This window comes from Pleuronectes platessa, chromosome 16 (assembly GCF_947347685.1).
Source record: "Pleuronectes platessa chromosome 16, fPlePla1.1, whole genome shotgun sequence".
NCBI classification, from domain to species: domain Eukaryota; kingdom Metazoa; phylum Chordata; class Actinopteri; order Pleuronectiformes; family Pleuronectidae; genus Pleuronectes; species Pleuronectes platessa.
The window spans coordinates 19,189,077-19,215,838 of record NC_070641.1 but is presented as its reverse complement, the minus strand read 5'-3'; the positions used below and the strand labels follow the sequence as shown (position 1 = coordinate 19,215,838).

General features: G+C 41.1%; 2 gene segments (V, D, J or C); both read left to right on the top strand.

Annotated features, from left to right (window-relative positions):
* The first annotated feature begins 10,870 nt into the window (after positions 1-10,870).
* LOC128459169 (immunoglobulin heavy variable 1-3-like) lies at positions 10,871-11,456 on the top strand. The segment is given in 2 exon segments: positions 10,871-11,029; positions 11,125-11,456. Coding segments are annotated over 2 exon segments (366 nt in total).
* An 11,662-nt stretch (positions 11,457-23,118) lies between these two features.
* Positions 23,119-23,692, top strand: LOC128459171 (immunoglobulin heavy variable 1-3-like). The segment is given in 2 exon segments: positions 23,119-23,269; positions 23,349-23,692. Coding segments are annotated over 2 exon segments (366 nt in total).
* The last annotated feature ends 3,070 nt before the right edge of the window (positions 23,693-26,762 follow it).

The following is a 26,762-nucleotide window of genomic DNA, read 5'->3' as shown; positions in this document are numbered from 1 at the left end:
TGGTGATATCACATCAAGGACAACCATGTTTTTTGATTTTCCTCTTCTCTCCCTCTCTCCATGTTTGATGCTGTCCTCTCGGTAAGTGTCGAAAACGATATGGATCTCCTCACAGTTGCCTCCAGCTTTGGTGACCATAAATGTTAAAGCAATAGCAAAGTCGTGGAATGTCTTAATGGGTGGATGAAGTATCTTCAAGGAGACCTTTCTCACCAATGCCATGAAGTCGATAATGATGGCGTGTGTTTGGGGGGGTATCTGGACCTTTTATATCTATTTGTGGACACAACTTCAACAGCTCAGTCCCAAGTTGTGATTTGGCACTCTTCCTCATGTAATCGTCTTTGTCCACCAAGAAGAATGCAGAGTTGGTGATCTCATGCAGAGAAGATTTCCTTACTTTTCTTGATTTGACAAGTCATCTTGCTTGACAGCCATGTGCTCTACTATGACCTCAGGTCACTATGGCTGCCAAGTCAACTTTTGTTGAAAAAAAAGTTGGAGGTGATGACGTGATGACAGCAATATTTAGAACAGCTAGGAAATGTAAGCTTTTAAAGTTTAGGTTAATAAATAACTGGCAATTCCTGTGTGTTGCTAGTTGTATGTAATAGGTAATAGTTGTAACATTTTTTAGCCATTTTATTTATATCAGAATGCTTACACTCTTCTATGACCTTATAATCATGGTCATTGCAAATATTGTGATCACCTCAGAAAATCTGTAGCTTCAAGGATTTATGTACGCATATATAATGAGATATCGCCTAATTTGCATATTTCAATATCATTTTTTAGACAAAATGTAATACAAAATGTATTTCTCTTATTATGAACAATAATTTGGTAGAAATTGTTGAGGATATATATAAAGGAAAAAAAGTCCCATTCCCCTGTAGTGTGATAATAGTGTCACCTGTTGTGGTCAATTTCAGGACTTTCGTCCAAGAGAGAGATTTTGGCACCAATCCCACTTTGTTCAATGGGGTCATATTAGTTTATAACAGTTGGGATCTTCCCCGGTAAATGAAGCGCATTCATATCTTCCCCAGGACCTAGACTAGTATTGAAATGTTTTAGGAGTGAGTCCTAAAAGTTGCAGATACGTCAGCAATTAATGAGGAAAAGTAATTTCAGCCTCCAACATTGCTCTAAACAGTCAGAGATAATTAAACTCCTTCATTTGGTGTAGAATCTCTGTCCCAACCAAAATAATGAATCTGTTGTTTTCTAACAGAGAACCATGGCCTCAGAGTTAAAGGTGCTGACCGTCATCCCAGATACAATCCATCCCAGAACACATGCAGGTCACAATCTGATGAAGCAAACAGAACCTTATCATCTTTAAATAGCAAAGAGGAAGTTCTGAGTCCCCCAAACTGGACACAGTCCTCCTCCTGGCTGCATCTTGAACTCATGTGAATCACAAACAGGGCTGGTGAAGAGGGACCTTGGCCTGTAGGTCAATTGTCAGTTTGAGTTCCTCCCCAGAATAAAGAAGACAAATATAACTTCATATTATACAAGGACGGGATTGCTCATAGCAATGGCCCTAGAATCTGTATTTCCCATTGATAATGACAAATTTGTTGAAATCAAAAATCATTGCATTTCTGAAATGTCACAACAATACATATGTACCCTAGCTGTTTGCTTAAAAAGCAAAGCTAACAGTTTAATCTGCCTTAAAATGTGATTTCAATGTGTTAAAATTTAGTAAATAATTAAATCCAGAAACATCATAGTAAGCAGAGGTGATTCCCTGTCAAGTTTTCACAGAGCAGATTTAATAACACTGAGAAGCCAATTCTATTCTATTACCCCCAGTGACACCATCACTGATGATTCGTATATTTGATTCCATGCAAACTCAGAGACCTTCCTTGTTACTCAACTATAAAAACTTCCCAACAGACTGACAGGGGAGTTGACGGCACGTCAGATTCACCATTAACCATGTTTCCTGTAGCTGTGCTGCTGCTGTTGGCAGCTGGATCATGTGAGTCTCCCTGGATTTGTCATAGAGTCACCACTTTTTCTTTTGCAGGACAACTTAATGATTTATGACAAAAAATTCTTCTTTTAACAGATGTGAAGTGTGAGACTTTGACGCAGCAAGCCTCTGTGACTGTGCAGCCAGGTCAAACTCTGACCATCAGCTGCCAGGTCTCTTATTCTCTCAGCAGCTACAACACAGCTTGGATCAGACAGCCTGCAGGAAAAGGACTGGAGTGGATTGGAATGAAACATACAGGAGGTTCATACTATAAAGATTCACTAAAGAACAAGTTCCATATCGAATTAGACACTTCCAGCAAAACAGTGACTCTAAAGGGACAGAACATGCAGCCAGGAGACACTGCTGTGTATTACTGTGCCAGAGACACACAATGATACAAACCGTCAGCCGACCTGAACAAAAACCCCTCAGTGCCTGAACACTAGTTACATGAAGCCACCAGAGGAGGAGCCCAAAGACTACTGGTGATTTCAGATCAGTTCACTGTTAGAGTAAAGAGGAATCAGTCCTTTTCATGAAGGTTTTATAACTGCAGGAACTCTTTTCATCAGTTCACTCATTCCTCCTGAATAACATGTCAAGAAATCACCCACCTTGCTCAAGAGCAGCAGAATCTCCACTTCTTAAAACCAAGAATGTTGCAGAACTTGATCAAATCATGTAAATGAGCTTCAACCATCCATTTAGCCCCTTTCTGCACAGATTTATATTCTATTATATAAGTTATGGCTTCATGATGTGAAACTTTTTCATAATGTTACATGATAAACAGTACATTCTAATGAAAAGACAAGTTCCTTGTTGTGTGATGAAAGTTGCAACGATAACATGAAAAACTTATTTTTATAACAATAACTTCTTCAAATCTTTATGATATGTAGTAAATAATTAAATCCAGAAACATCCTATTTTATTGTAAGCAGAGTTGATTCCCTGACATGTTTTCCCAGAGCTGATCTAATAACACTGAGCAGCCTATTCTATTCTATTACCCCCAGTGACACCATCACTGATGATTTGTATATTTGATTCTATGCAAACTCAGAGACCTTTCTTGTTACTCAACTATAAAAACTTCCCAACAGACTGACAGGGGAGTTGACAGCACGTCAGATTCACCATTAACCATGTTTCCTGTAGCTGTGCTGCTGCTGTTGGCAGCTGGATCATGTGAGTCTCCCTGGATTTGTCATAGAGTCACCACTTTTTCTTTTGCAGGACAACTTAATGATTTATGACAAAACATTCTTCTTTTAACAGATGTGAAGTGTGAAACTTTGACTCAGCCAGCCTCTGTGACTGTGCAGCCAGGTCAACCTCTGACCATAAGCTGCCAGGTCTCTTATTCTTTAAGCAGCGGCTACGCTACAGCTTGGATCAGACAGCCTGCAGGAAAAGGACTGGAGTGGATTGGGGTGAAATATACAGGAGGTTCATACTATAAAGATTCACTAAAGAACAAGTTCAGTATCGAATTAGACACTTCCAGCAACATAGTGACTCTAAAGGGACAGAACGTGCAGCCTGGAGACACTGCTGTGTATTACTGTGCCAGACACACAATGATACAAACCATCAGCCGACCTGAACAAAAACCCCTCAGTGCCTGAGCACTAGTTACATGAAGCCACCAGAGGAGGATTCCAAAGACTACTGGTGATTTAAGACCAGTTCACTGTTACTGTAAAGAGGAACCAGTCCGTTTCATGAAGGTTTTATAACTGCAGGAACTCGATTCATCAGTTCACTCATTCCTCCTGAATAACATGTCAAGAAATCACCCACCTTGCTCAAGAGCAGCAGAATCTCCACGACTTAAAACCAAGAATGTTGCAGAACTTGATATAATCATGTAAAATAACTTTATCTTTCCATTTATCCCCTTTCTGCACACACTTATATTCTATTCTATAAGCTTTGGCATCTTGATGTGAAACGTTTTACAATGTAACAGGATAAACGCTTCATTCTAATGACAAGAAAAGTTCCTTGTTATATGATGAAAGTTGCTACAACGACATAAAAAATATATTTTTAAACCAATAACGTGTTCAAGTCTTAAGGATACAGCTGTTTTTCTGGCGTGGCAGCTAAAGACTTCCATGTATTCTGACACATGCTAGAGAGTCATGTGTGGACATGTTGCAGTAGTGAGTTCTAAAAGTTGCAAATAAGTCAACAGTTGATAAGGAAAAGTTATTTCAGCCTCACACATTGCTCTAAACGGTCAGTCTCCTGCTGAATTCTACCTCACTCATTAAAAAGACCCAGAGATAATTAAACTCCTTCATTTGTTGTAGAATCTCCGTCCCAATCCAAAGAATTAATGTGCCGTTTCTAGCAGAGAACCATGGCCTCAGAGTTAAAAGTTCTGACTGTCATCACATATGCAATCCATCCCAGAACACATGCAGGTCACAATCTGATGAAGCGAACAGAACCATATCATCTGCAAATAGCAAAGAGGAAGTTCTAAGTCCCCCAAACTGGACACAGTCCTCCCCCTGGCTGCATCTGAAACTCATATGAATCACAAACAGGGCTGGTGAAGAGGGACCTTGGCCTGTAGGTCAATGCTCAGTTTGAGTTCCTCCACAGAACACAGAAGACACAATTATCACTTCATATTATACAAGGACGGGATTGCTCATAGCAATCTGTATTCCCTTGATGATGGTAGATATGTCCAAATCAAAAATCATTAGATTTCTGAAATGTCAAAACAATACATATACGCCTTCATTGATTACTGTTAAAGCAAAGCTAACGGTTCAATCAGCCTTACAATTTGATGTCAAAGGGTTAAAATTGAGTAAATAATGAAATCAAAATAAATCATATTTTATAGTAAGCAGAGGTGATTCCCTGTCATGTTTTCCCAGAGCTGATCTAACAACACTGAGCAGCCTATTATATTCTATTACACCCAGTCACACCATCACTGATGATTCGTATATTTGATTCTATGCAAACTCAGAGACCTTCCTTGTTACTCAACTATAAAAACTTCCCAACAGAATGACAGGGGAGTTGACGGCACGTCAGATTCACCATTAACCATGTTTTCTGTAGCTGTGCTGCTGCTGTTGGCAGCTGGATCATGTGAGTCTCCCTGGATTTGTCATAGAGTCTCCACTTTTTCTTTTGCAGGACAACTTAATGATTTATGACAAAAAATTCTTCTTTTAACAGATGTGAAGTGTGAAACTTTGACGCAGCCAGCCTCTGTGACTGTGCAGCCAGGTCAACCTCTGACCATCAGCTGTCAGGTCTCTTATTCTCTCAGCAGCTACTACACAGCTTGGATCATACAGCCTGCAGGAAAAGGACTGGAGTGGATTGGAATGAAACATACAGGAGGTTCATCCTATAAAGATTCACTAAAGAACAAGTTCAGTATTGAATTAGCCACCTCCAGCAACACAGTGACTCTAAAGGGACAGAACATGCAGCCTGGAGACGCTGCTGTGTATTACTGTGCCAGAGACACACAATGATACAAACCGTCAGCCGACCTGAACAAAAACCCCTCAGTGCCTGAACACTAGTTACATGAAGCCACCAGAGGAGGAGCCCAAAGACTACTGGTGATTTCAGACCAGTTCACTGTTACTGTAAAGAGGAATCAGTCCGTTTCATGAAGGTTTTATAACTGCAGGAACTCTTTTCATTAGTTCACTCATTCCTCCTGCATAACATGTCAAGAAATCACCCACCTTGCTCAAGAGCAGCAGAATCTCAATGACTTAAAACCAAGAATGTTACAGACCTTGATCAAATCATGAAAATTAGCTTTTTCCTTCCGTTTATACCCTCTCGGCAAACACTTATATTCTATTATATAAGTTATGGCATCATGATGTGAAACGTTTTTACAATGTTAGATGATAAACTAGAGAATCTCCTTTTGAATTCTACCTTACTCATTATCAATACCCAGAGATAATTAAACTCCTTCATTTGGTGTAGAATCTCCGTCCCAACCAAAATAATTAATCTGTTGTTTTCTAGCAGAGAACAATGGCCTCAGATTTAAAGGTGCTGACCGTCATCCCAGCTGCAATCCATCCCAGAACACATGCAGGTCACAATCTGATGAAGTGAACAGAACCACATCATCTGCAAATAGGAAAGAGGAAGATCTGAGTCCCCCAAACTGGACAAAGTACTCCTCTTGGCTGCATCTTGAACTCATGTGAATCACAAACAGGGCTGGTGAAGAGGGACCTTGGCCTGTAGGTCGATGCTCAGTTTGAGTTCCTCCCAGAACACAGAAGACACAATTATCACTTCATATTATACAAGTACGGGATTGCTCATAGCAATGGCCCTAGAATCTGTATTCCCATTGATAATGACAAATTGGTCGAATTCAAAAATCATTGCATTTCTGAAATGTCACAACAATACATATGTACCCTAACTGTTTGCTTTAAAAGCAAAGCTAACAGTTTAATCTGCCTTAAAATGGGATTTCAATGTGTTAAAATGTAGTAAATAATTAAATCCAGAAACATCCTATTTTATTGTAAGCAGAGTTGATTCCCTGTCATGTTTTCCCAGAGCTGATCTAATAACACTGAACAGCCTATCATATTCTATTACCCCCAGTGACACCATCACTGAGGATTCGTATATTTGATTTCTATGCAAACTCAGAGACCTTCCTTGTTACTCAACTATAAAAACTTCCCAACAGACTGACAGGGGAGTTGACGGCACGTCAGATTCAACATTAACCATGTTTCCTGTAGCTGTGCTGCTGCTGTTGGCAGCTGGATCATGTGAGTCTCCCTGGATTTGTCATAGAGTCACCACTTTTTCTTTTGCAGGACAACTTAATGATTTATGACAAAACATTCTTCTTTGAACAGATGTGAAGTGTGAAACTTTGACGCAGCCAGCCTCTGTGACTGTGCAGCCAGGTCAACCTCTGACCATCAGCTGCCAGGTCTCTTATTCTCTCAGCAGCTACGGTACAGCTTGGATCAGACAGCCTGCAGGAAAAGGACTGGAGTGGATTGGAAGGAAACGTACAGACTATACATACTATAAAGATTCACTAAAGAACAAGTTCAGTATCGAATTAGACACTTCCAGCAAAACAGTGACTCTTAAGGGACAGAACGTGCAGTCTGGAGACACTGCTGTGTATTACTGTGCCAGAGACACACAATGATACAAACCATCAGCCGACCTGAACAAAAACCCCTCAGTGCCTGAACACTAGTTACATGAAGCCACCAGAGGAGGAGCCCAAAGACTACTGGTGATTTCAGACCAGTTCACTGTTACTGTAAAGAGGAATCAGTCCGTTTCATGAAGGTTTTATAACAGCAGGAACTTTTTTTATCAGTTCACTCATTCCTCCTGCATAACATGTCAATAAATCACCCACCTTGCTTAAGAGCAGCAGAATCTCCGACGACTTAAAACCATGAATGTTGCAGAACTTGATCAAATCATGAAAATTTGCTTTTGCCAACAAATTATCCCCGTTCTGCACACACTTAATTCTATTCTATAAGTTATGGCATCAAGATGTGAAACGTTTTTACAATGATGATAAACAGTACATTCTAATGACAATAATTTTTGTTTTAAATGATATAAGTTGCTACAATAACATGAAAAACATATTTTATAACATTCACTTGTTCAAGTCTTTATGATACACATGTTTTTTTCTTTTTCTGGTGTGGCAGCTAATAACTTCAATGCATTCTGACACATGCTAGAGAGTCGTGTATGGAATTGTTGCAGGAGTGAGTCCTAAAAGTTGCAAATAAGTCAACAGTTGATGAGGAAACGTTATTTAATTTTCCAACATTGCTGTAAACGGTCAGTCTCCTGCTGAATTCTACATTACTCAATAAAGAGTCCCAGAGATAATTAAACTTCTTCATTTGGTGTAGAATCTCCGTCCCAACCCAAATAATACATTTGTTGTTTTCTAGCAGAGAGCCATGTCCTCAGATTTGAAGGTGCTGTCCGTCATCCCAGCTGCAATCCATCCCAGAACACATGCAGGTCACAATCTGATGAACCTAACAGAACCGTATCATCTTTAAATAGCAAAGAGGAAGTTCTGAGTCCCCCAAACTGATCACAGTCCTCCCCCTGACTGCATCTGGAACTCATGTGAATCACAAACAGGGCTGGTGAAGAGGGACCTTTGCCTGTAGGTCAATGCTCAGTTTGAGTTCCTCCCTAGAACACAGAAGACACAATTATCACTTCATATTATACAAGGACGGGATTGCTCATAGCAATTGCCAAAGAATCTGTATTCCCATTGATAATGGTAAATTTGTCTAAATCAAATAATTATAGTACTTCTGAAATGTTAAAACAATACATATGTGCCTTAATTGTTTTCTTTAAAAGCAAAGCTAACGGTTTAATCAGCCTTACAATGTGATTTTAAAGTGTCTGAATTAATTAAAAAATGATATCAAACTACATCATCATTTATATTAAGCGGAGGTGATTCCCTGTCAAGTTTTCCCAGAGCTGATCTAATAACACTGAGCAGCCTATTCTATTCTATTACCACCAGTGACACCATCACTGATGATTCGTATATTTGATTCTATGCAAACTCAGAGACCTTCCTTGTTACTCAACTATAAAAACTTCCCAACAGACTGACAGGGGAGTTGACGGCACGTCAGATTCACCATTAACCATGTTTCCTGTAGCTGTGCTGCTGCTGTTGGCAGCTGGATCATGTGAGTCTCCCTGGATTTGTCATAGAGTCACCACTTTTTCTTTTGCAGGACAACTTAATGATTTATGACAAAACATTCTTCTTTTAACAGATGTGAAGTGTGAAACTTTGACGCAGCCAGCCTCTGTGACTGTGCAGCCAGGTCAAACTCTGACCATCAGCTGCCAGGTCTCTTATTCTGTCAGCAGCTACTACACAGCTTGGATCAGACAGCCTGCAGGAAAAGGACTGGAGTGGATTGGAATGGAAAGAAGTGGATCAACCAAATACTATAAAGATTCACTAAAGAACAAATTCAGTATGGAATTAGACACTTCCAGCAAAACAGTGACTCTAAAGGGACAGAACATGCAGCCTGGAGACACTGCTGTGTATTACTGTGCCAGAGACACACAATGATACAAACCATCAGCCGACCTGAACAAAAACCCCTCAGTGCCTGAACACTAGTTACATGAAGCCACCAGAGGAGGAGCCCAAAGACTACTGGTGATTTCAGACCAGTTCACTGTTACTGTAAAGAGGAATCAGACTTGGGTCATAACATAATTTAACAGTAACTATTTCTACCACTTTTAATACTCTGACATCACAGTGACTGAAATGACTGCATTTATAATTTAAGAGTATGATAAATAATTAAAAAATACAAGAAATTGTGTTTTCTGATGGTCTGAACATCAACTACTTACTCTGAGATGTCTTTTCTTTACAAAACTAATGAACATAAGATAATAAAGTTTAACTGATTTGTCAGAAGAAAAAATTGACAAATTAATACAATCTCCTTTCATTTGTAACTAACAGAGACAAATTATATACCACACACATGTAAAATATATTCATATAAACATTTCTAACACGTTTTAGTTGTCTATTTCTCTTTGAGGAGAAGGAGTTGATGCAAATCTCTGTTATTTTTTCTTTCATCTCTACAAATGCTTTCAAGATGATCAGACCTGATAATTTAGTAGCTTTTCTAATCCTGTCGATTGCATGGGATGGTAAGAACAGTAACTGCTTTGCTTACAAACCTTCTGATGAAGATAATATGACTGTTTCACTATCTAACAAGTTGTTTAAATTCCTCTAGGTACTGACAGGCAAACACTGACTGAGTCTGGACCGGTGGTTAAAGGGCCTGGAAATTCCCAACACACTGACCCGCACATATTCTGGATTTAATGGTGATTACTGGGACGCTTGGATCAGGCAGACTGCTGGAAAAGGCCTATAGTGGTTTGCTTCTATCAGTGGCTACTATCAGTGGTGGCAGTAGCAATATCTATTACTCTCAGTCAGTCTGAGGCTGGTTCACCATGTCCAAAGACCACAGCAAAAAAGCAGGTTTCCAGACAACCTGGAAAAGTGGCTGTGAATAACATACTCTATGTCGCCACAACTGTTTCAGAACACTATTGTTGGTGGCTAACACCGCTATCTCACAGGACGTTATGACCACTTCATTTTCACAGTAGCGCTTCAAATAAAAAGTGCTGAAGCATTACAGACAGTAGCTAACCAAAAGACAACAACCAAATAATGAAAGGTCAAAGACCGACATGAGCATCAGTGAGCCGTTTCAACAGTGGAGAGACCACTGGGAGAAGCCTTGTGGACCGTGCTGCGGTCTGCGGCATCCACACACAAGTGCATAACGTCCCTAGAGCAGGCAGCAACCAGTGGGAACACTGGTGGTGCAGCAGAAACAGAACAGTCTGACTGTCTTCCCCTGAAGAAACCGGCAGTCAGACACTGTCACGGCTGATTCTGTTTGTTATATCAACAGTTGTTCCCCTGAATCAGTTAGCCCACCTTAAATGATGCTCTGGTAAAAAGAGGCTCCAGCAGACTCACTTCATTTCCTGTCTGTCGACTGACCAACAGGCTGAATCATGAAAACTGGAGCTGCATACAGTCACGTATAGAAACAGAGAGTAGGTTCAACTTGCCATACTGCTGACAAAGGGACTGTGCATTGATTCCATTTCATTTGATCTATTTGAATTTGATTGAGATTTTTGTTACAGCAGGACGTCAGTATTTTACATATTTGTCTGCTGTTGTGGTTAATGGGGGAAAAAAACAGTTTCAAGTTCCCTCTCAGACCTGTAGAGGGAGGTCTATGCAAACTCTTCCCTCCTTATAACACCTGTAACTGTCAGAACACACGGACCGGCTAATTCACAACTTTAATCACCAGTCAAAGAACTACAGTGTCTGTCAGAGAATGGAAAACACACTTGTCTGGGGTTTATTATTTGTAGTTACTGTTCATGGTGAGAAAATCAATACTGCTTTTATTATTTTGTAACTTGTCTAACGTGTGGTTTACAGGTTTGTTGGATAATGTTCATCATCTCTTTACTTACAGGAGTTCGGAGTGAGATCAAACTGAACCAGTCTCCATCGCAGGTGAAAACACCTGGAGAGACGGTGAAGATGTCATGTGTCATATCAGGGTACTCCATGACATCGTTCTATATACACTGGATACGGCAGAGGCCGGGGGAAGCTTTGGTGTGGATCGGGCGGATGAACACAGGTTCAAACTCTGCCAGCTATGGCAGCTCATTTCAAAACCGTTTCATCATGACTGAGGATGTTTCCAGCAGCACTCAGTTCCTTCAGGTCGAGAGTCTGAAAGCAGAAGATGCTGCTGTTTACTACTGTGCTCGAGACCCACAGTGACTGAGGACAGTGGAGCTGCTGAACAAAAACCTCCACAGACCACAAGTAGCAATGTGATCTCAGTAACATCTGTTTTCCCACAATCATTAAGTCCTTTACACACTTTACACACCTTTTTACAGCCGTATAATTATATATAGTATATCAAAATTAATCATAGTTCATTTTTTGTTGTTGTCTTCATTATTTGGTTCCAAACAGTCAAAAGTCATAAATATGGCATTTGTCGTCCTACACTAAATGCCAATTGATCCTGACCAAGTAGAAAACTAATCAACAAGATAATGTTTCTTTCTTTGTTGAAAGTGAAGAAGCAAGATGAAGATCTTTGCTTTTGAGTTTCATGATGACTTGACTGAAAAGGTCCTAAAGTCTGCTGCAGAGAATCTGTCTGAAGTACAGTTAGTATTATCTAGCAAGTTAAGACTAGACTCGAAATATAACCTATTTAGCTGTAGTACTGATAAAGATTTAAAACATACATTCACACCTCCTCATGTCAAAAAACATCATCACATATTTGTGATACAAAATCATCATCCAACAGATCCTTTCCCCCATCCATTCATTCATTTTAATCCTTTCCAAACGATGTCTTCAGCACTAGAGCGTATCCATGGACATATTATACATCCAGGAGTGTTTTCCAGCATGCATCAGCTTAAAGGCAGGGTGATCTCTTCATAGTGAACTATAAACCTTCCAATTCAACCACCAACTGGTTAAGAATTCATGAGTGAAATGTGAACATGTTGAAGAACATGACTGACAGAGACTTTTTAAAAGGTAGAGTCACAATGAAAACCTTACAGTGAACATAATCTCTTTCATATTTCTATGTAAAAAATTTGACATTTGATCTAATACGTATATTTTACTACCACACAAAATCTGCTTTTTAAGTGTACACTAACAAACACAAATGCTTACAGTCAAAAATGTCATCTGTTCTGAGAGCCTGTGATTGGATCATCACCCTGTCAACTAATGTGTGGTTTCAACTGTCAACTGTTTACTCTAATAGCAAAGCTACCAGTTTAATCAGCCTTACAATGTGATTTCAATGTGTTAAACTTGATAGATAATCAGATCAAAATACATCATATTCTATAGTAAATAGGTGATTCCCTGTCATGTTTTCCCAGAGCTGATCTAATAACACTGAGCAGCCTATTTTATTATATTACCCCCAGTGACACCATCACTGATAATTTGTATATTTGATTCTATGCAAACTCAGAGACCTTCCTTGTTACTCAACTATAAAAACTTCCCAACAGACTGACAGGGGAGTTGACGGCATGTCAGATTCACCATTAACCATGTTTCCTGTAGCTGTGCTGCTGCTGTTGGCAGCTGGATCATGTGAGTCTCTCTGGATTTGTCATAGAGTCACCACTTTTTCTTTTGCAGGACAACTTAATGATTCATGACAAAACATTCTTCTTTTAACAGATGTGAAGTGTGAAACTTTGACGCAGCCAGCCTCTGTGACTGTGCAGCCAGGTCAACCTCTGACCATCAGCTGCCAGGTCTCTTATCATCTTGGCTACGCTACAGCTTGGATCAGACAGCCTGCAGGAAAAGGACTGGAGTGGATTGGGTGGAAATCTACAGGAGCTTCATATTATAAAGATTCACTAAAGAACAAGTTCAGCATCGAATTAGACACTTCCAGCAAAACAGTGACTCTAAAGGGACAGAACGTGCAGCCTGGAGACACTGCTGTGTATTACTGTGCCAGAGACACACAATGATACAAACCATCAGCCGACCTGCACAAAAACCCCTCAGTGCCTATACAAGTTACATGAAGCCACCAGAGGAGGAGCCCAAAGACTACTGGTGATTTCAGACCTGTTCACTGTTACTGTAAAGAGGAATCAGTCTGTTTCATGAAGGTTTTATAACTGCAGGAACTCTTTTCATCACTTCACTCATTCCTCCTGCATAACATGTCAAGAAATCACCCACCTTGCTCAAGAGCAGCAGAATCTCCACGACTTAAAACCTAGAATGTTGCAACACTTGATCAAATCAGGTAAATGAGCTTTATCCATCAATTCATCCTTTTCTGCACACACTTATATTCAATTATATTATTCATGGCATCATGATGTTAAACATTTTTACAATGTTAGACTTTAACCTAGGGAGTCTCCTTATGAATTCTACATTACTCAATAGAAAGACCCAGAGATAATTAATCTCCTTCATTTGGTGTTGAATCTCCGTCCCAACTCAAAGAATGAATCTGATGTTTTCTGGCTACATCTTGAACTCATGTGAATCACAAACAGGGCTGGTGAAGAGGGACCTTGGCCTGTAGGTCAATGCTCAGTTTGAGTTCCTCCCCAGAACACAGAAGACACAATTATCACTTCATATTACACAAGGACGGGATTGCTCATAGCAATGACCCTAGAATCTGAATTCCCATTGATAAGGGTAAATTTGTCCAAATCAAATCATAATGTTTCATCAGGTACAAATCGGAAAATATAACAACAATAAAAAAGAGACATAATTGTTTACTGTCAAAGCTAAACTACCGGTCCATTCAGCATTACAATGTGATTTCAATGTGTTAAAATAGAGTACATAATGAAATCAAAACACGTCATATTTTATAGTAAGCAGAGGTGATTCCCTGTCATGTTTTCCCAGAGCTGATCTAACAACACTGAGCAGCCTATTCTATTCTTTTACACCCAGTCACACCATCACTGATGATTCGTATATTTGATTCTATGCAAACTCAGAGACCTTCCTTGTTACTCAACTATAAAAACTTCCCAACAGACTGACAGGGGAGTTGACGGCACGTCAGATTCACCATTAACCATGTTTCCTGTAGCTGTGCTGCTGCTGTTGGCAGCTGGATCATGTGAGTCTCCCTGGATTTGTCATAGAGTCTCCACTTTTTCTTTTGCAGGACAACTTAATGATTTATGACTAAACATTCTTCTTTTAACAGATGTGAAGTGTGAAACTTTGACGCAGCCAGCCTCTGTGACTGTGCAGCCAGGTCAACCTCTGACCATCAGCTGCCAGGTCTCTTATTCTCTCAGCAGCCATTACACAGCTTGGATCAGACAGCCTGCAGGAAAAGGACTGGAGTGGATTGGGGTGAAATATACAGGAGCTTCATACTATAAAGATTCACTAAAGAACAAGTTCAGTATCGAATTAGACACTTCCAGCAACACAGTGACTCTAAAGGGACAGAACGTGCAGCCTGGAGACACTGCTGTGTATTACTGTGCCAGAGACACACAATGATACAAACCATCAGCCAACCTGAACAAAAACCGCTCAGTGCCTGAACACTAGTTACATGAAGCCACCAGAGGAGGAGCCCAAAGACTACTGGTGATTTCAGACCTGTTCACTGTTACTGTAAAGAGGAATCAGTCTGTTTCATGAAGGTTTTATAACTGCAGGAACTCTTTTCATCACTTCACTCATTCCTCCTGCATAACATGTCAAGAAATCACCCACTTTGCTCAAGAGCAACAGAATCTCAACATCTTAAAACCAAGAATGTTGCAGAGCTTAATAAAATCATGTAAATGAGCTTTATCCACCCATTTATCCCCTTTCTGCATACACTTATATTCCATCATATAATTTATTGCATCAGGATGTGAAACGGATTTACGATGTTAGAGGATAAACTGCGTTTATCGTGGCCGGAGATTTTAACAACGCCAAGATGAGGAAAGTCCTGCCGAGATACTACCAGCACATCAGCTGCCCGACACGCGGCGCGAACACGCTCGACCATGTTTACACTCCCTTCTGGGGTGCGTATAAGGCCCTCCCCCGCCCTCCATTCGGCAAATCAGATCACGTTTCCATCCTGCTGCTGCCTTCCTCTAGGCAGAAACTCAGGCGTGACAGACCGGTGACTCGGACATTCAGCGGTGGACCGATCAATCAGACTCGGCTCTTCAGGACTGCTTCAGCACAACGGAATGGTGCGTGTTCCAGGATGATGACATCGACACGTACACAGACGCGGTCATCTGCTACATCAGCAAATGCATCGATGACGTCGTAACCAGGATTTCAGTCAAACATTTCCAAACCAGAAGCCCTGCATTAATGCTGACGTCCATGCTAAACTCAAAGCACAGACTGCTGCCTTCCTCTCGGGGGATCACCTGGAATACAAGAAATCCAGGTACGCTATCCGGAGTGCTATTAGCAGTGCTAAGAGACTCTACAGGGACAAAGTGGAGTCCCATTACAAGGGCTCCAATACTAGGAACATGTGGGCCGGACTGAGAACCATCACAGACTACAAAGCCAAGACCAGCAGTGCTGATGTGGTGTCTGCATCTCTCAAAGAGGATCTGAACACTTTTTATGTACGCTTTGAGAGTAACTCCCCGGCTGCGGAGATCGTAGAGGCCCAGGAGGACCGCTGCCCCCCCGTCATATCCAGGGCAAACGTGTGGAAATCTCTCAACCGGATCAACTCACGCAAGGCACCTGGACCTGATGGGATCCCCGGCCGAGCTCTCAAGGTGTGTGCAGATCAGCTGGCAGATGTGTTCACAGACATCTTCAACCTGTCACTGCTCCAGTCTGTAGTTCCCGCATGCTTCAAGAAGACCATCATTGTCCCTGTTCCCAAAAAAACTCAAATCCTCTGCCTGAACGACTACCGCCCAGTATCACTCACTTCCATCATCATGAAGTGCTTTGAGTGGCTGGTCCAACCATTCATCACCTCCTCCATCCCTGACTCTCTGGACCCTCTTCAGTTTGCCTACAGGTCAAATAGGTTGACTGCAGATGCCATCTCCCTCACCCTCCACACTCCCCTCTCCCACCTGGACCAGAGGGACACATATGTGAGAATGCTGTTCATCGACTACAGTTCAGCATTCAACACCATTGTGCCCCTGAAGCTCGCTCGTCACCAAGCTCAGAGACCTTGGGCTCAACATCGCCTTCCGTGAGTTGATCCTGAACTTCCTGACGGGCAGACCACAGGCGGTGCGGATCGGCAGCACCACATCCTCCACCCTGACTCTCAACACCAGTGCCCCTCAGGGCTGCGTGCTCAGTCCTTTCCTGACCTCCCTGTTCACGCATGACTGCGTGGCCACCCAAAGCTCCAACACCATCGTCAAGTTTGCTGATGACACCACTGTCATAGGCCTGATCACCGGCGACGATGATAAGCCCTACAGAGAGGAGGTCAGAGCTCTGACATCCTAGTGCCAGGACAACAACCTCCATCTCAACGTCAGCAAAACGAAGGAGCTGATCGTGGACTACAGGAAGAGACAGGGAATGGAACACGCCCCCCTCTCCATCAATGGGACCACGGTGGAGCGAGTCAGCAGCTTCAAGTTCCTCGGGGTCCACATCACTGATGACCTGACCTGGACCCATCACACAGACTCCATCAGGAAGACGGCCAGGCAGTGGCTCTTCTTCCTCCGCAGGCTGCGGAAGCTCCACATGGACTCCAGGATCTCTGCAACTTCTACAGGTGCACAATAGAGAGCATCCTGACTGGCTGCATCACCACCTGGTATGGCAACTGCACCGCCCTGAACCGTAAGGCTCTACAGAGGGTGGTGAAGTCCACCCAGCACATCACCAGGACGGCGCTACCATCCATGGAGGACCTCTAAACCCAGCGGTGCAGGAAGAAGAGCAGCCGGATTATTAAAGACCCCTTTCGCCGCAGCCATAAACATTTTTGCCTGCTGCCGTCTGGCCGACGGTACCGCAGCATCCGGGCCCCCACCACCAGGCTCAGAGAGAGTTTCATCCCCCAGGCCATAAGACTTTTAAACTCCTCTGAACTGCAATAATTCCACCAGACCAGCACCATGACATATTTGCATATTGCACATAAATGCACTATTGTTGTTTTATTTTCTCTTCAGCTGTTTATATATATATATTTAGATATATATACTTTATTTCTATTTTAAATTTTGATATTCTATTTTAGTCTATTTTATTCTATTTTATACTATTTCTATTTTATTTTATAGGTTGTAATTAATTGAGCATTGCTAGAAGAGAGCCTGTGACTCAAGCATTTCCCTGCCAGCGACTGCTTAATGTTATTGTTGTGCATTTGATAATACAAATCTTGAATCTTGAATCTTGAATCATTTCTAAGAACAAGAGTAGACTGGGGAGTTTCACATGAAAGTTCTCTTTTTCTGGCCATTGTGAGAGTATGATGGAACCCACAAATGTGATGCTCCAGTTACTCAACTAGCTCAAAGGAAGGCCAGTTTTATAGCTTCTCTCACCCGCTAAACAGTTTTCAGCTGTGCTAAAATAACTGCACAAGGGTTTTCTAATCATCCATTAGTCTTCTAAGGCGATTAGCAAACACAATGTTCCATTAGAACACTGGAGTGATAGTTGCTGGAAATGGGCCTCTATACACCTACGTAGATATTTCATTAAAAACCAGCCGTCTCCACCTATAATAGTAATTTACCACATTAGCAATGTATAGAGTGTATTTCTGATTAATTTAATGTTATCTTCATTAAAAAAAAACGTGCTTTTTCTTTGAAAAATAAGGAAATTTCTAAGTGACACCAAACTTTTGAACGGTAGTTCAAAGGTTTGTTCAACTGAGTAGTACAACTGACGTGCACATATAGAGGGATATCTGATGACTCTGCTGATATCAGCTGGATCAGACATAACTGCTCCGTAAGGAAGCAGCTCTAAATATTATTCAGCATCTCTCAAGAATCGCTTCACAATTTCCAAAAACAACGACATGGACCAGGAGCATCTGCACATGAGCAGCCTGACGACTGAAGACTCTGCTGTTTATTATTGTGCTCGAGAGCCACAGTAACACAGGAAGCCACAGAGCTGTTCACAAAGCATTGCATCTGTCCCTGTGTCACAAATTGAGTGTTTAAATATCCTCCTCTTCCAACACTGAAAATCATTGAAGCTCCCCCCATGTCCTAAATTAAAAAAAATAATGAGATCAAAATAAGTGATATTTTATAATAAGCAGAGGTGATTCCCTGTCATGTTTTCCCAGAGCTCATCTAATAACACTGAGCAGCCTATTCTATTCTATTACCCCCAGTGACACCATCACTGATGATTCGTATATTTGATTTCTATGCAAACTCAGAGACCTTCCTTGTTACTCAACTATAAAAACTTCCCCACAGACTGACAGGGGAGTTGACGGCACGTCAGATTCACCATTAACCATGTTTCCTGTAGCTGTGCTGCTGCTGTTGGCAGCTGGATCATGTGAGTCTCCCTGGATTTGTCATAGAGTCACCACTTTTTCTTTTGCAGGACAACTTAATGATTTATGACAAAACATTCTTCTTTTAACAGATGTGAAGTGTGAAACTTTGACGCAGCCAGCCTCTGTGACTGTTCAGCCAGGTCAACCTCTGACCATCAGCTGCCAGGTCTCTTATTCTGTTAGCAGCTATGCTACAAATTGGATCAGACAGCCTGCAGGAAAAGGACTGGAGTGGATTGGGTATAAATCTACAGGAGGCACAAACGTTAAAGATTCATTAAAGAACAAGTTCAGTATCGAATTAGACACTTCCAGCAAAACAGTGACTCTAAAGGGACAGAACATGCAGCCTGGAGACACTGCTGTGTATTACTGTGCCAGAGACACACAATGATACAAACCATCAGCCAACCTGAACAAAAACCCCTCAGTGCCTGAACACTAGTTACATGAAGCCACCAGAGGAGGAGCCCAAAGACTACTGGTGATTTCAGACCAGTTCACTGTTACTGTAAAGAGGAATCAGTCCGTTTCATGAAGGTTTTATAACTGCAGGAACTCTTTTCATCAGTTCACTCATTCCTCCTGCATAACATATCAAGAAATCACCCACCTTGCTCAAGAGCAGCAGAATCTCCACGTCTTAAAACCTTGAATGTTGCCAAACGTGATCAAATCATATAAATGAGCTTTTTCCATCCATTTATCCCCTTTCGGCACACACTTATATTCTATCATATAAGTTATGGCATCATTATGTGAAACGTTTTTACAATGTTAGACTTTAAACTAGAGAGTCTCCTTCTGAATTCAACCTTCCTAATTAAAAAGACCCAGAGATAATTAAACTCCTTCATTTGGTGTAGAATCTCCGTTCCAACCCAAAGAATGATTTCGTGGTTTTCTAGCAGAGAACCATGTCCTCAGAGTTAAAGGTGCTGACCGTCATCCCAGCTGCAATCCATCCCAGAACACATGCAGGTCACAATCTGATGAAGGGAACAGAACCGTATCATCTGCAAATAGCAAAGAGGAAGTTCTGAGTCCCCCAAACTGAACACAGTCCTCCCCCTGGCTGCATCTTGAACTCATGTGAATCACAAACAGGGCTGGTGAAGAGGGACCTTGGCCTGTAGGTCAATGCTCAGTTTGAGTTCCTACCAGAACACAGAAGACACAATTATCACTTCATATTATACAAGGACGGGATTGCTCGTAGAAATGGCCCTAGAATCTGGATTCCCATTGATAGTGGTATATTTGTCTAAATCTAAAATTATGGCATTTCTGAAATGTTAAAACAAAACATACGTGCCTTAAATGTTTACTGTAAAAGCAAAGCTACCGGTTTAATCAACCTTACATTGTGATCTCAACGTGTAAATAATAAGTAAATAAAGTAAATAATAATGAGTAAATAATGAGATCAAAATACATCATATATTTATAGTAAGCAGAGGTGATTTCCTGTCATGTTTTCCAACACCTGATCTAATAACACTGGCCAGCCTATTCTATTCTATTACCCCCAGTGACACCATCACTGGTGATTCGTATATTTGATTCTATGCAAACTCAGAGACTTTCCTTGTTACTCAACTATAAAAACTTCCCAACAGACTGACAGGGGAGTTGACGGCACGTCAGATTCACCATTAACCATGTTTCCTGTAGCTGTGCTGCTGCTGTTGGCAGCTGGATCATGTGAGTCTCCTTGGATTTGTCATAGAGTCACCACTTTTTCTTTTGCAGGACAACTTAATGATTTATGACAAAACATTCTTCTTTTAACAGATGTGAAGTGTGAAACTTTGACGCAGCCAGCCTCTGTGACTGTGCAGCCAGGTCAACCTCTGACCATCAACTGCCAGGTCTCTTATTCTCTTGGCAGCTACTACACAGCTTGGATCAGACAGCCTGCAGGAAAAGGACTGGAGTGGATTGGGATGAAATATACAGGAGCTTCATACTATAAGGATTCACTAAAGAACAAGTTCAGTATCGAATTAGACACTTCCAGCAACATAGTGACTCTAAAGGGACAGAACATGCAGCCTGGAGACACTGCTGTGTATTACTGTGCCAGACACACAATGATACAAACCGTCAGCCGACCTGAACAAAAACCCCTCAGTGCCTGAACACTAGTTACATGAAGCAACCAGAGGAGGAGCCCAAAGACTACTGGTGATTTCAGACCAGTTCACTGTTACTGTAAAGAGGAACCAGTCCGTTTCATGAAGGTTTTATAACTGCAGGAACTCTTTTCATCAGTTCACTCATTCCTCCTGAATAACATGTCAAGAAATCACCCACCTTGCTCAAGAGCAGCAGAATCTCCACGTCTTAAAACCAAGAATGTTGCAGAACTTGATATAATCATGTAAAATAACTTTATCTTTCCATTTATCCCCTTTCTGCACACACTTATATTCTATTCTATAAGCTTTGGCATCTTGATGTGAAACGTTTTACAATGTAACAGGATAAACGCTTCATTCTAATGACAAGAAAAGTTCCTTTTTATATGATGAAAGTTGCTACAACGACATAAAAAATATATTTTTAAACCAATAACGTGTTCAAGTCTTAAGGATACAGCTGTTTTTCTGGCGTGGCAGCTAAAAACTTCCATGTATTCTGACACATGCTAGAGAGTCATGTGTGGACATGTTGCAGTAGTGAGTTCTAAAAGTTGCAAATAAGTTAACAGTTGATAAGGAAAAGTTATTTCAGCCTCACACATTGCTCTAAACGGTCAGTCTCCTGCTGAATTCTACCTCACTCATTAAAAAGACCCAGAGATAATTAAACTCCTTCATTTGTTGTAGAATCCCCGTCCCAATCCAAAGAATTAATCTGCCGTTTCTAGCAGAGAACAATGGCCTCAGAGTTAAAAGTTCTGACCGTCATCACATATGCAATCCATCCCAGAACACATGCAGGTCACAATCTGATGAAGCGAACAGAACCATATTATCTGCAAATAGCAAAGAGGAAGTTCTAAGTCCCCCAAACTGAACACAATCCTCCCCCTGGCTGCATCTTGAACTCATGTGAATCACAAACAGGGCTGGTGAAGAGGGACCTTGGTCTGTAGGTCAATGCTCAGTTTGAGTTCCTCCCAGAACACAGAAGACACAATTATCACTTCAAATTATACGAGGACGTGATTGCTCGTAGCAATGGCCCTAGAATTTGTATTCCCATTGATAATGGGATCATTGCATTTCTGAAATGTCACAACAATAAATATGCGCCTTAAGTGTTAGCTGTAAAAGCAAAGCTAATGGATTAATCAGCCTTACAATGTGATTTCAATGTGTTAAACTTGAGTAAATAATGAGATCAAAAACACATCAAAATGTATAGTAAGCGGAGGTGATTCCCTGTCATGTTTTCCAGACCTGATCTTGTTAACACTGAGCAGCATATTCTTTTCTATTACCCCCAGAGACATCATCACTGATTACTGGGACGCTTGGATCAGGCAGGCTGCTGGAAAAGGCCTATAGTGGTTTGCTACTATCAGTAGCTACTATCAGTGGTGGCAGTAGCAATATGTATTACTCTCAGTCAGTCTGAGGCCAGTTCACCATGTCCAAAGACCACAGCAAAAAAGCAGGTTTCAAGACAACCTGGAAAAGTGGCCGTGAATAACATACTCTACGTCGCCACAACTGTTTCAGAACACTATTGTTGGTGGCTAACACCGCTATCTCACAGGACGTTATGACAACTTCATTTTCACAGTAGCGCTTCAAATGCAAAGTGCTGAAGCACCACAGACAGTAGCTAACCAAAAGACAACAACCAAATAATGAAAGGTCAAAGACCGACATGAGCATCAGTGAGCCGTTTCAACAGTGGAGAGACCACTGGTAGAAGCCTTGTGCACCGTGCTGCGGGCTGCGGCATCCACACACAAGTGCATAACGTCCCTAGAGCAGGCAGCAGCCAGTGGGAACACTGGTGGTGCAGCAGAAACAGAACAGTCTGACTGTCTTCCCCTGAAGAAACCGGCAGTCAGACACTGTCACGGCTGATTCTGTTTGTTATATCAACAGTTGTTCCCCTGAATCAGTTAGCCCACCTTAAATGATGCTCTGGTAAAAAGAGGCTACAGCAGACTCACTTCATTTCCTGTCTGTCGACTGACCAACAGGCTGAATCATGAAAACTGGAGCTGCATACAGTCACGTATAGAAACAGAGAGTAGGTTCAACTAGCCATACTGCTGACAAAGAGACTGTGCATTGATACCATTTCATTTGATCTATTTGAATTTGATTGGGATTTTTGTTACAGCAGGACTTCAGTATTTTACATGTTCCTCTGCTGTTGTGGTTTATGGAAAAAAAACAGTTTCAAGTTCCCTGTCAGACCTGTAGAGGGAGGTCTATGCAAACTCTTCCCTCCTTATAACACCTGTAACTCTCAGAACACACGGACCGGCTGATACACAACTTTAATCACCAGTCAAAGAACTAAATTGTCTGTCAGAGAATGGAAAACACACTTGTCTGGGGTTTATTATTTGCAGCTACTGTTCATGGTGAGAAAATCAATCCTGCTTTTATTATATTGTAACTTGTCTAACGTGTGGATAATGTTCATCATTTGTTCACTTACAGGAGTTTGGAGTGAAATCAAAATGGACCAGTCTCCATCGCAGGTGAAAACACCTGGAGAGACGGTGAAGATGTCATGTGTCATGTCTGGTTTCTCCATGACATCGTTCTATATAGCCTGGATACGGCAGAGGCCGGGGGAAGCTTTGGTGTGGATCGGGTGGATGAACGCAGGTTCAAACTCTGCCAGCTATGGTAGCTCCTTTCAGAACCGTTTCATCATGACTGAGGATGTTTCCAGCAGCACTCAGTTCCTTCAGGTCGAGAGTCTGAAAGCAGATGATGCTGCTGTTTACTACTGTGCTCGAGACCCACAGTGACTGAGGACAGTGGAGCTGCTGAACAAAAACCTCCAGAGACCACAAGTAGCAATGTGATCTCAGGAACATCTGTTTTCCCACATCCATTAAGTCCTTTACACACTTTACACACCCTTTTACAGACGTATAATGATATATAGTATATCAAAATTAATCATAGTTCATTTTTTGTTGTTGTCTTCATTATTTGGTTCCAAACAGTCAAAAGTCATAAATATGGCATTTGTCGTCCTACACTAAATGCCAATTGATCCTGACCAAGTAGAAAACTAATCAACGAGATAATGTTTCTTTCTTTGTTGAAAGTGAAGAAGCAAGATGAAGATCTTTGCTTTTGAGTTTCATGATGACTTGACTGAAAAGCTCCTGCTGCAGAGAATCTGTCTGAAGTACAGTTAGTATTATCTAGCAAGGTAAGACTAGACTCGAAATGTCCCCTATTCAGCTGTAGTACTGATAAAGAATTAAATCATACAATCAAACCTCCTCATGTCAAAAAAACATCATCACATATTTGTGATACAAAATCATCATCCAAAAAATCCTTTCCCCCATCCATTCATTCATTTTCATCATATCCAAATGATGTCTTCAGCACTTGAGTGTATCCATGGACATATTATACATCCAGGAGTGTTTTACAGCATGCACAAGCTTAAAGGCAGGGTGATCTCTTCATAGTGAACTATAAACCTTCCAATTCAACCAGCAACTGGTTAAGAATTCATGAGTGAAATGTGAAAATGTTGAAGGCCCTTTTTTAAAAACATGACTGACAGAGACTTTAAAGGTAGAGTCACAATGAAAACTTTACAGTGAACATAATCTCTTTCATAAGTCTACGTAGAAATGTGACATTTTATCTTATACGTATATGTTACTACCACACAAAGTCAGCTTTTTCAGTGTACACTAACAAACACAATTGCTAACAGTCAAAAATGTCATCTGTTCTGAGAGCCTTTGATTGGATCATCACCCTGTCAACTAATGTGTGGTTTCAACTGTCAACTGTTTACTCTACTAGCAAAGCTACCAGTTTAATCAGCCTTACAATGTGATTTCAACGTGCTAAAATTGAGTAAATAATTAGATCAAAATTACATCATATTTTATAGAAAGCAGAGGAGATTCCCTGACATGTTTTCACAGAGTTGATCTAATAACACTGAGCAGCCTATTCTATTCTATTAACCCCAGTGACACCATCACTGAGGAAACGTTTATTTGATTCTATGCAAACTCAGAGACCTTCCTTGTTACTCAACTATAAAAACTTCCCAACAGACTGACAGGGGAGTTGACAGCACGTCAGATTCACCATTAACCATGTTTCCTGTAGCTGTGCTGCTGCTGTTGGCAGCTGGATCATGTGAGTCTCCCTGGATTTGTCATAGAGTCTCCACTTTTTCTTTTGCAGGACAACTTAATGATTTATGACAAAACGTTCTTCTTTTAACAGATGTGAAGTGTGAAACTTTGACGCAGCCAGGCTCTGTGACTGTGCAGCCAGGTCAACCTCTGACCATAAGCTGCCAGGTCTCTTATTCTCTCAGCAGCTACTGGACAGCTTGGATCAGACAGCCTGCAGGAAAAGGACTGGAGTGGATTGGGAGCAGGGCTGGAGGGAGCACATACTATAAAGATTCACTAAAGAACAAGTTCAGCATCGACTCAGACTCTTCCAGCAAAACAGTGACTCTAAAGGGACAGAACGTGCAACCTGGAGACACTGCTGTGTATTACTGTGCCAGAGACACACAATGATACAAACCATCAGCCGACCTGAACAAAAACTCCTCAGTGCCTGAACAATAGTTACATGAAGCCACCAGAGGAGGAGCCCAAAGACTACTGGTGATTTCAGACCAGTTCATTGTAAATGTAAAGAGGAATCAGACATGGGTCATAACGTAATTTAACGGCAAATATTAACATCACTTTTAACACTCTGACATTACAGTGACTGACATGTCAGTGTGTATAATTTTGATTCATGATAAATAATAAAAAAATACAAGAAATTGTTATTCTGATGGTCTCAAAATACATTAGTTACGTTGAGAATTTTTCTTACAAAACTAATATAAAGTTTAATAAAGAAAATAAAGTTTCAGTGATTTTTTAGAAGAAAAAATATTTATTTTCATTTGTAAACAACAGACACAATTTCATAATCTATACAGTACCAGTCAAAAGTTTGGAGCCACCTTCTCATTCAATGTTTTTTTCTTTATTTTTCTTCCTTTCTACATTGCAGATTAATATCGAAGACATCAAAACTATGAAGGAACACATAAGGAATAATGTGGTGAACATAAAAGTTTTAAACAAACCAGAATACGTATTCTATTTTAGATTCTTCAAAGTAGCCACCTTTTGCTTTGATGACAGCTTTGCACACTTTTGACATTCTTTCAACCAGCTTCATGAGGTAGTCACCTTGAATGGTTTTCAATTAACAGGTTTGCCTTGTCAAGAATTAATTTTGGGAATTTCTTGACTTCTTAATGTGTTTGAGACCATCAGTTGTGTTGTGCAGAGGCAGGGTTGGTGCACAGTTAATGTATCAAGGTATAGTGGTTTGGAACCTTTGTTATTGGTGGTCAGCCACTCAATATAGAATGCCTGAAAAGCAGTTTTGCTAATGGAAGATTACCAATAGTTCTCTAATACCTCTGGAACATTTTGGTTTGGTGATATCACATCAAGGACAACCATGTTTTTTGATTTTCCTCTTCTCTCCCTCTCTCCATGTTTGATGCTGTCCTCTCGGTAAGTGTCGAAAACGATATGGATCTCCTCACAGTTGCCTCCAGCTTTGGTGACCATAAATGTTAAAGCAATAGCAAAGTTGTAGAATGTCTTAACGGGTGGATGAAGTTTCTTCAAGGAGACCTTTCTCACCAATGCCATGTAGTCGATAATGATGGCGTGTGTTTTCGGGGGGGGGGGGGGGGGGGGGGGGTATCTGGACCTTTTGTATCTATTTGTGGACACAACTTCAACAGCTCAGTCCAGAGTTGTGATTTGGCACTCTTCATCAAGTAACCGTCTTTGTCCACCAAGAAGAATGCAGAGTTTGTGATCTCATGCA